The sequence below is a fragment of the Saccoglossus kowalevskii genome, chromosome 9, assembly GCF_978046115.1.
Source record: "Saccoglossus kowalevskii chromosome 9, keSacKowa6.1, whole genome shotgun sequence".
Classification (NCBI taxonomy): Eukaryota; Metazoa; Hemichordata; class Enteropneusta; family Harrimaniidae; genus Saccoglossus; species Saccoglossus kowalevskii.
This window is the reverse complement of record NC_140649.1, coordinates 39,577,223-39,589,432: the sequence shown is the minus strand read 5'-3', so window position 1 is coordinate 39,589,432 and position 12,210 is coordinate 39,577,223. Positions and strand designations below refer to the sequence as shown.

General features: G+C 32.6%; 1 protein-coding gene across 7 annotated transcripts in view; it reads right to left on the bottom strand.

Annotated features, from left to right (window-relative positions):
- Positions 1-417: 417 nt before the first annotated feature.
- The window catches only part of LOC100374809 (uncharacterized), an 89,788-nt gene continuing 77,995 nt past the window's right edge, over positions 418-12,210 (bottom strand). For all 7 annotated transcript variants that reach the window (XM_085503513.1, XM_085503517.1, XM_085503518.1 and 4 more), the window contains 8 exons: positions 12,034-12,154; positions 11,209-11,423; positions 6,473-6,779; positions 4,463-4,636; positions 4,075-4,278; positions 3,576-3,716; positions 3,140-3,361; positions 418-1,170 (listed from right to left, as the gene is read on the bottom strand). In XM_085503513.1, coding sequence (XP_085359639.1) covers positions 1,117-1,170; positions 3,140-3,361; positions 3,576-3,716; positions 4,075-4,278; positions 4,463-4,636; positions 6,473-6,779; positions 11,209-11,423; positions 12,034-12,154 — 1,438 coding nt within the window. In that variant the 3' untranslated portion in view covers positions 418-1,116. The remainder of the gene's footprint in view (positions 1,171-3,139; positions 3,362-3,575; positions 3,717-4,074; positions 4,279-4,462; positions 4,637-6,472; positions 6,780-11,208; positions 11,424-12,033; positions 12,155-12,210) is intronic.

Genomic DNA, 12,210 nt, shown 5'->3' with positions numbered 1-12,210 from the left:
ATAAGTGGCCCTGGAACCTGTATGAGAGTGTGAATCGATAAATATCTTGGAACCAGTATGAGAGTGTTAATTGATAAGTAGCCCTGGAACCTGTATGGGAGTGAGACTTGATAAGTGGCCCTGGAACCTGTATGAGAGTGTGAATCAATAAGTATCTTGGAACCAGTATGAGAGTGTTAATTGATAAGTAGCCCTGGAACTGGTATGAGAGTGTGAATCGATAAGTAGCCCTTGAACCTGTATGAGAGTGTGAATAGATAAGTAGCCCTTGAACCTGTATGAGAGTGTGAATAGATAAGTATCCCTGGAACCATAGACCATCTTTTAGAGGGTCTATGCTGGAACCTGTATGAGAATGTGAATCGATAAGTAGTCCTGGAGCAGTGGGTATCCCATATAGATCAAAACACAGAAAACTTGTTATGCACCAATAGAATAATTTATTCCGAATAAATTACAATTGTAAACAATCACCAGTAAGCATTTAACAAAAAATGTCTTGTTGAAATTTTTTCAGGATTTTAAAAGTTATTGTAGAAGAAGCTGGTTTTAAATTGATTCAGTATCAATGCAAATTTGTATGTGATATATATACTGAGTAGTTTAACATGTTTGGCAGTCTGAATGTATAAACTGTCCTTAAAAAACAACACTAAAATATAGTTATAAATAATGACTGGTTGGAAAAATAAGTAAAAATTGATGACATTTCTAATTGTATACACCAGATTGCAGTTTAGTTTGTTTATGTAACTGATACAGCAAAGGCTTTCTGTAAAAATATTGCTCATATTTCATATAATAATCTTACAAATTCATTTACAAAGAAAAATGACATATTTACATTTAAATATAAATACAACAACAGTGAAAGTGTCCATAAACAATATACATACAAATCACATGAGATGAATTCCATGTGATGTGATGATGAATGGTGTTTTATACAGTTACATCCCTTCACAGGTAAGTAATACAATTGATATTTGTAAACATCATGTGATTTCTATCTTTACAATGCAGAACTTACTGAACTATTTTGACCTTAAAAGTTTCTAAAAAACTGAAGTCGTGAGAATGACTTTATAAAAATTATATTTCTGTCTGGAAAATGTCTTATTGCTTGTCCTCATCATCATCTTCTTCTTCAACAGCAAGTTTATATACAAGCTTTAAAATAAAACAAAAACAAAAGCAGTGAGTCCCCATAGTATTGTACACTGTAAACGTCTTTGAATCTATGGGGTAAAATAAGCAGTGAGTCCCCAATATTATTGTACACTGTAAACATCTTTGAATCTACGGGGTAAAAGCAGTGAGTCCCCAATAGTAATGTACACTGTAAATGTCTTTGAATCTATGGGGTAAAAGCAGTGAGTCCCCAATAGTATTGTACACTGTAAACATCTTTGAATCTACGGGGTAAAAGCAGTGAGTCCCCAATAGTAATGTACACTGTAAATGTCTTTGAATCTATGGGGTAAAAGCAGTGAGTCCCCAATAGTATTGTACACTGTAAACATCTTTGAATCTATGGGGTAAAAGCAGTGAGTCCCCAATAGTATTGTACACTGTAAACATCTTTGAATCTATGGGGTAAAATCAGTGAGTCCCCAATATTATCGTACACTGTAAACATCTTTGAATCTATGGGGTAAAAGCAGTGAGTCCCCAATAGTATTGTACACTGTAAACATCTTTGAATCTATGGGGTAAAAGCAGTGAGTCCCCAATAGTATTGTACACTGTAAACATCCTTGAATCTATGGGGTAAAAGCAGTGAGTCCCCAATAGTATTGTACACTGTAAACATCTTTGAATCTATGGGGGTAAAAGCAGTGAGTCCCCAATAGTATTGTACACTGTAAACATCTTTGAATCTATGGGGGTAAAAGCAGTGAGTCCCCAATAGTATTGTACACTGCAAACATCGTTGAATCTATGGAGTAAAAGCAGTGAGTCCCAATAGTTTTGTACACTGTAAACATCTTTGAATCTATGGGGTAAAAGCAGTGAGTCCCCAATAGTATTGTACACTGTAAACATCTTTGAATCTATGGGGTAAAAGCAGTGAGTCCCCAATAGTATTGTACACTGTAAATATCTTTGAATCTATGGGGTAAAAGCATTGAGTCCCCAATAGTATTGTACACTGTAAACATCTTTGAATCTATGGGGTAAAAGCAGTGAGTCCCCAATAGTATTGTACACTGCAAACATCGTTGAATCTATGGGGTAAAACCAGTGAGTCCCAATAGTTTTGTACACTGTAAACATCTTTGAATCTATGGGGTAAAAGCAGTGAGTCCCCAATAGTATTGTACACTGTAAACATCTTTGAATCTATGGGGTAAAAGCAGTGAGTCCCCAATAGTTTTGTACACTGTAAACGTCTTTGAATCTATGGGGGTAAAAGCAGTGAGTCCCCAATAGTTTTGTACACTGTAAACATCTTTGAATCTATGGGGTAAAAGCAGTGAGTCCCAATAGTTTTGTACACTGTAAACATCTTTGAATCTATGGGGTAAAAGCAGTGAGTCCCCAATAGTTTTGTACACTGTAAACGTCTTTGAATCTATGGGGGTAAAAGCAGTGAGTCCCCAATAGTTTTGTACACTGTAAACATCTTTGAATCTATGGGGTAAAAGCAGTGAGTCCCCAATAGTTTTGTACACTGTAAACGTCTTTGATCCTATGGGGTAAAATTTGCCAGACATTGACCTTTAGGCTAAGGTTTGATATACATATATATTTCATTTTCTTAAAATTTAATAAACCTATTCATCCCCTCTAAAAAATATTTCTGATTTACAAGAAATTATAACATTATTTTTCTTCAAAAGTTATGTGAGAGTAAAATAATATTAAGTTATTCAAGCTATGGTGAAGATGCATATGGTACCGTTAAATTTCTATTTGAAGCTCTAATTGAATTATTGAATTAGCTACAATTAAGTAATAACCAATTGTATGCAAATTGAGTCATTTGTAAAAAAAAAAAAAAAAGTGCATACAATTCAACTCATCAACACATGCAAAATTTATAACAAAAAATTATGCATGTTTGGGGCCATCTTAACAATGCCATCATGGGAAGACTAAATATGGACCACAGTGTTAATATAATTATTGTACTTACATTTCGAAACTTTGTAGCCAGACTAATTCCAAATTCTCTGACTTCCCTGCCTTGAGGTACCAATGATCTTAATGGCTTAGATGGTATTTCTTTTGTGAAATCAGCAAGTTTATGTGGTAGAATGTATTCAGTATTTGCATTGACCAGTGGTGTGGGAATGTCTTCATATCTTCTAGCATCAGCAATTCTCACAAATACAGACCCATTCTCAGCTGGTTTGGCCTGTCATCAATAAACACAAACAACTATTCAGGATGGATGTTTTCTATATACAGTTAATTCAATTTTAGAATTCTTCATCGAAAGATTGTGTCAGTTTTAAAATGTAAATAAAATAATCGTCTCACATCTTCATGAATAAGACACTTATGAAATGTGAAATGTTCACTGCTAGAAAATCTGTGAAATTAAAGCAAGTTTGGCAGCTAAAACTTACGTTAGCACGGAGTACCTCTTTACATGTTTGTCTGCTTAGTATATTTAATATCTCAGGATTGGGACTACCTTGATATAAAGGTAACTGAAATGTATCAGTGATGGCATACTGCTCTGTGAAGATCTGAACTGCTGTCCAGGCCTGAAATCACAATATCCATGATATCAATTTATTACATTGTATAAGGGTGAAGATTTATTACACTGAAATTCGTGACAAGAATACAGTGATTTTTACTATTCTGACAAGTGTCATTCTCCCAACAAAGAATGGCAAAAGCTGGCAAGTGGGCTGCCAAATACAGGAATCAAATCAACAATCTCCCTGATCAGGTTCAAAAAATGAAAATATAAGTAAATTCTGTGATGTTAAATTCATGGAAACTATCAGCAGTAAAAATAATGTCATAGTAGGCAGTCATATCTACAGTCACCTTTCTACAATACCCCTATCCTATTATTCAATCTTGCTATTGAGGGCAGTATGATGACAAACTGACCTGTTCCATGAGTCCATACTTATATCTATCTGTATGTACAGTCACACCAATCTCTTGTAGATGAATAATTAGAGTCAGATATTTATTGAGATGTCTGTTTGGATATAAATGCCAGCTATCATGCCATACAGGTGCTTTAAAACTACTGTCCAAATCTAATTCTTCAGTAAATATGAGCCTGTCATAAGCTGCTTGGTCGCTTCCCTGTCAATAAAAATAAAAATCTACAGTTATAGTTTTTGAAAAAATGCAACTTACAGCATAATAGTTATATATGGCTGTACTTTTTCTGTTAATTCATTTGACATGCAATTGATGCCACTAATTCATTAAGACATTTGTTATTTTAACCCAAAGTTAATGTATACGGCAAATAAATAAAACTTACGAAATAAAAGCTGCCAGGTGGGTTAAAGCATAGTGTTGCATGTGTAAATTTAGTCCATGGTAAATTCATAGCACCATCAATTGATATGCGTAAACCATGGTGAGGTTGATATCGACATATGAAGTTCATATCTAAATCAAGCGGTGGTACATCAGTAAGTCTTGTTAACTGAGTCTGCAGGTAGAAAGAAATAGCATTATAATACTAAGATAAACAAAATTAGAAGATAAACAAGAGAATGAGTCAATGAATCTGTCATCAGATTATGACATCTGATTGTATACTCGCTCAGATTGTGAGATATTATCAGTTGTTACTCACTGATACCTATTGTGAGATATTCTCAGTAGTTACTCACTGATACCCATTGTGAGATATTCTTAATTTTTACTCACTGATATTCATTGTGAGATATTCTTAATTTTTACTCACTGATATCCATTGAGATATTCTGAGTTTTCACTCACTGATATCCATTGTGAGATATCCTTAATTACTCACTGATATTCATTGTGAGATATTATTAGTTGTTACTCACAGCTAGATATCTATGTTGAGATATTTTCAGTTGTTACTCACTGATTTCCATTGTAAGATATTCTCAGTTGTTACTCATTGATATTCATTGTGAGATATTCCTAGTTTTCACTCACTGATATCCATTGTGAGATATCCTTAATTACTCACTGATATTCATTGTGAGATACTCTTAGTTGTTACTCACAGATATCTATTATGAGATATTCTCAGTAGTTACTCACTGATACCCATTGTGAGATATTCTTAATTTTTACTCACTGATATTCATTGTGAGATATTCTCAGTGATTACTCACTGATATCCATTGTGCGATATTCTTAGTTGTTACTTGCTGATATCCATTGTGAGATATTCCCAGTGGTTACTCACTGATATCCATTGTGAGATATTCTTAATTACTCACTGATATCCAATGTGAGATATTCTTAATTTCTCACTGATATTCATTGTGAGATATTCTTAATTACTCACTGATTTCCATTGTGAGATATTCTTAGTTGTTACTCACAGATATCCATTGTGAGATATTCTTAGTTGTTACTCACAGATATTCATTGTGAGATATTCTTAGTTGTTACTTGCTGATATCCATTGTGAGATATTCCCAGTGGTTACTCACTGATATCCATTGTGAGATATTTTCAGTTGTTACTCACTGATGCCCATTGAGAGATATTTTCAGTTGTTACTCACATATATCCATTATGAGATATTCTTAGTTGTTAATCACTGATGCCCATTGTGAGATATTTTCAGTTGTTACTCACTGATTTCCATTGTGAGATATTCTTAGTTGTTAATCACTGATACCCATTGTGAGATTTTTTCAGTTGTTACTCACTGATGCCCATTGTGAGATATTTTCAGTTGTTACTCACTGATATCCATTGTGAGATATTCTTAGTTGTTAATTACTGATACCCATTGTGAGATATTTTCAGTTGTTACTCACTGATATCCATTGTGAGATATTTTCAGTTGTTACTCACTGATGCCCATTGTGAGATATTTTCAGTTGTTACTCACTGATATCCATTGTGAGATATTTTCAGTTGTTACTCACTGATGGCCATTGTGAGATATTCTTAGTTGTTAATCACTGATACCCATTGTGAGATTTTTTCAGTTGTTACTCACTGATACCCATTGTGAGATATTCTTAGTTGTTAATCGCTGATACCCATTGTGAGATTTTTTCAGTTGTTACTCACTGATATCCATTGTGAGATATTCTTAGTTGTTAATCACTGATACCCATTGTGAGATATTATCAGTTGTTACTCACTGATACCCATTGTGAGATATTTTCAGTTGTTACTCACTGATGCCCATTGTGAGATATTTTCAGTTGTTACTCACTGATGGCCATTGTGAGATATTTTCAGTTGTTACTCACTGATATCCATTGTGAGATATTTTCAGTTGTTACTCACTGATGCCCATTGTGAGATATTCTTAGTTGTTACTCACTGATATCCATTGTGAGATATTCTTGTCCGTTTTCAGTTTCTTTTCTCGTCCATCCCCTATAAGAGAAATAATATGTCGTTGTCGAACCATCTTTCTTCTGATCTGAGTATGGAACATTTGCTTCTCTCCTCTGATTGGTTCACATTCCATAGAACTGTACACACCATCAGCATACAGTGGTCTGGGAACCATCAATCCAAAGCGCCCCCAGTCTGATTCGGGTACTCTGTCTGCTTCCATTGGTTTGCCGTGTGGCCCTATTGTGGCTTTTTTCAGGCGGACCAGAACACTGGCACAGTGCACCTGTCTGTTAAAAAAACAAGAATACATGATATATATGGCTTATACAAGTTTCCTTCAATGTATCTAAGAAGTGTATTGGTGATGAATGGTAATGTAATATGTACACACATGATTGGTAATGTGATATGTACACACATGATTGGTAATGTAATATGTACACACATGATTGGTAATGTAATATGTACACACATGATTAGTAATGTAATATGTACACACATGATTAGTAATGTAATATGTACACACATGATTAGTAATGTAATATGTACACACATGATTAGTAATGTGATATGTACACACATGATTGGTAATGTAATATGTACACACAGGATTGGTAATGTAATATGTACACACATGATTAGTAATGTGATATGTACACACATGATTGGTAATGTGATATGTACACACATGATTAGTAATGTAATATGTACACACATGATTGGTAATGTAATATGTACACACAGGATTAGTAATGTGATATGTACACACATGATTGGTAATGTAATATGTACACACAGGATTGGTAATGTAATATGTACACACATGATTAGTAATGTAATATGTACACACATGATTGGTAATGTAATATGTACACACAGGATTAGTAATGTGATATGTACACACAGGATTGGTAATGTAATATGTACACACATGATTAGTAATGTGATATGTGATATGTACACACATGATTGGTAATGTAATATGTACACACAGGATTGGTAATGTAATATGTACACACATGATTAGAAATGTGATATGTACACACATGATTGGTAATGTGATATGTACACACATGATTAGTAATGTAATATGTACACACATGATTGGTAATGTGATATGTACACACAGGATTGGTAATGTAATATGTACACACATGATTAGTAATGTAATATGTACACACATGATTGGTAATGTAATATGTACACACATGATTGGTAATGTAATATGTACACACAGGATTGGTAATGTAATATGTACACACAGGATTAGTAATGTGATATGTACACACATGATTGGTAATGTAATATGTACACACAGGATTGGTAATGTAATATGTACACACATGATTAGTAATGTGATATGTACACACATGATTAGTAATGTGATATGTACACACATGATTGGTAATGTGATATGTACACACATGATTAGTAATGTAAAATGTACACACATGATTGGTAATGTGATATGTACACACAGGATTGGTAATGTAATATTACACACATGATTAGTAATGTAATATGTACACACATGATTGGTAATGTAATATGTACACACATGATTGGTAATGTAATATGTACACACAGGATTGGTAATGTAATATGTACACACATGATTAGTAATGTGATATGTACACACATGATTGGTAATGTGATATGTACACACATGATTAGTAATGTGATATGTACACACATGATTGGTAATGGGATATGTACACACATGATTGGTAATGTGATATGTACACACATGATTAGTAATGTGATATGTACACACATGATTAGTAATGTGATATGTACACACATGATTGGTAATGTGATATGTACACACATGATTGGTAATGTAATATGTACACACATGATTAGTAATGTGATATGTACACACATGATTGGTAATGTAATATGTACAGACATGATTAGTAATGTAATATGTACACACATGATTAGTAATGTAATATGTACACACATGATTAGTAATGTAATATGTACACACATGATTGGTAATGTAATATGTACACACATGATTATTAATGTAATATGTACACACATGATTGGTAATGTAATATGTACACACAGGATTAGTAATGTGATATGTACACACATGATTGGTAATGTAATATGTACACACATGATTGGTAATGTGATATGTACACACATGATTGGTAATGTGATATGTACACACAGGATTGGTAATGTGATATGTACACACAGGATTGGTAATGTAATATGTACACACATGATTAGTAACGTAATATGTACACACATGATTGGTAATGTAATATGTACACACATGATTGGTAATGTAATATGTACACACATGATTGGTAATGTGATATGTACACACAGGATTGGTAATGTAATATGTACACACATGATTAGTAATGTAATATGTACACACATGATTGGTAATGTAATATGTACACACATGATTGGTAATGTAATATGTACACACAGGATTGGTAATGTAATATGTACACACAGGATTAGTAATGTGATATGTACACACATGATTGGTAATGTAATATGTACACACAGGATTGGTAATGTAATATGTACACACATGATTAGTAATGTGATATGTACACACATGATTGGTAATGTGATATGTACACACATGATTAGTAATGTGATATGTACACACATGATTGGTAATGTGATATGTACACACATGATTGGTAATGTGATATGTACACACATGATTAGTAATGTGATATGTACACACATGATTAGTAATGTGATATGTACACACATGATTGGTAATGTGACATGTACACACATGATTGGTAATGTGATATGTACACACATGATTGGTAATGTAATATGTACACACATGATTAGTAATGTAATATGTACACACATGATTAGTAATGTAATATGTACACACATGATTAGTAATGTAATATGTAAACACATGATTGGTAATGTAATATGTACACACATGATTAGTAATGTAATATGTACACACATGATTGGTAATGTAATATGTACACACAGGATTAGTAATGTGATATGTACACACATGATTGGTAATGTAATATGTACACACATGATTGGTAATGTGATATGTACACACATGATTGGTAATGTGATATGTACACACAGGATTGGTAATGTGATATGTACACACAGGATTGGTAATGTAATATGTACACACATGATTAGTAATGTAATATGTACACACATGATTGGTAATGTAATATGTACACACATGATTGGTAATGTAATATGTACACACATGATTGGTAATGTGATATGTACACACAGGATTAGTAATGTGATATGTACACACATGATTAGTAATGTAATATGTACACACATGATTAGTAATGTAATATGTACACACATGATTAGTAATGTAATATGTACACACATGATTAGTAATGTGATATGTACACACAGGATTGGTAATGTAATATGTACACACATGATTAGTAATGTAATATGTACACACATGATTGGTAATGTAATATGTACACACATGATTGGTAATGTGATATGTACACACATGATTGGTAATGTGATATGTACACACAGGATTAGTAATGTGATATGTACACACAGGATTAGTAATGTGATATGTACACACATGATTAGTAATGTAATATGTACACACATGATTAGTAATGTAATATGTACACACATGATTAGTAATGTAATATGTACACACATGATTGGTAATGTGATATGTACACACAGGATTGGTAATGTGATATGTACACACAGGATTGGTAATGTAATATGTACACACATGATTAGTAATGTAATATGTACACACATGATTAGTAATGTAATATGTACACACATGATTGGTAATGTAATATGTACACACATGATTGGTAATGTAATATGTACACACATGATTGGTAATGTGATATGTACACACAGGATTAGTAATGTGATATGTACACACATGATTAGTAATGTAATATGTACACACATGATTGGTAATGTAATATGTACACACATGATTGGTAATGTGATATGTACACACAGGATTAGTAATGTGATATGTACACACATGATTGGTAATGTGATATGTACACACATGATTGGTAATGTAATATGTACATACATGATTGGTAATGTAATATGTACACACATGATTGGTAATGTGATATGTACACACAGGATTAGTAATGTGATATGTACACACATGATTGGTAATGTAATATGTACATACATGATTGGTAATGTAATATGTACACACATGATTGGTAATGTGATATGTACACACAGGATTAGTAATGTGATATGTACACACATGATTGGTAATGTAATATGTACACACATGATTGGTAATGTAATATGTACACACATGATTGGTAATGTGATATGTACACACAGGATTAGTAATGTGATATGTACACACATGATTAGTAATGTAATATGTACACACATGATTGGTAATGTAATATGTACACACATGATTGGTAATGTGATATGTACACACAGGATTAGTAATGTGATATGTACACACATGATTGGTAATGTGATATGTACGCACAGGATTGGTAATGTAATATGTACATGCAATATTTTTACAAATGAATCATATTGTAATAATAAATAACAGCTTGTTTCCATACACATAAGATTATTTTGTAAGGTCAGTGTTACTTGATAGTTGATGTACAAAACAGATTTGCCATATTTTATTTACTATTTTAAAAATTCCTAAAAAGTAAGGAAATTTGACAACTGTGTTTATGTTTCACTTACTTCTTTGTATCTTTCAATGTCTGATTAGTCAAGGGTTTATTAGCATCTGGACCTAGCTGGAATAGTCTAAGCTGATGAGCGCCCTCATTCAGTGATATTTGTACAGCTCCTGTATCTGCAGGTGGTTGTTTTTTGGTGCCAGACACCACAAAGATATTCAGTGAAGCGAAACCAACCACAGTCAGTCTTTTAGTATATCGGTCTATTGTATACACCTACAGCAAATAAAATTGTGGTGAAACAATTTCTATAATTTATTTCTTGATTTTGATTATGAACATAATTTCTAGTGATCTAAAGTTTTAGAAAATATAGGTAAAAATTATGATAATTTATTTTGTAAAACCTGACCCCTTTCCAATGGGAATTTAAAATCCTTGATTCAATCATTGTTCAAATAGTATTTGTTGTTATGCTGAAAATGTGAAAGTATGCTGAATATTTGTTATCATAATTCAAAACATTGATCTTGTAAATTAATTTTGAAAATATCTCACAAAGTCAACTTTTGTTTCACAAATAACCAAACCAATTAATCTGGAAATATAACCAATGGAAAATAATGTCTTTTTTAGAAATATGGGAAATTACATTGAAATTTTCTACCCAAATTTTGGTGGAAAAATTAAGACATGAAAGAAGTTCTGTTTCTAAAATGGCTAAAAATCACTGGTTGTGAGCTAATAACCTGATTGTCGTCACATTTTTCATATTGATTGAATAAAAGTAGTGAACATGTCTACTTTTAAATTTGACCCATATTTATTGATTTTTTTGTAATAATTAGGATGGATAAAATGAGACTTTAAGCTAGGGGTACCATACCTTGATAAGTAACGTAGCTGTTGGTGGAATCGCTAAATCTCGATATTCTTGACGAAAGTTATAAACTGGATTGAATATATCGCTGTCTAAGAAAACATTGGTGTTGATGTCTTTACCAATCCTGAAACATAAATATTTGGCTACATTATTCTGAGTTTATATTTGATATGTGTCAAT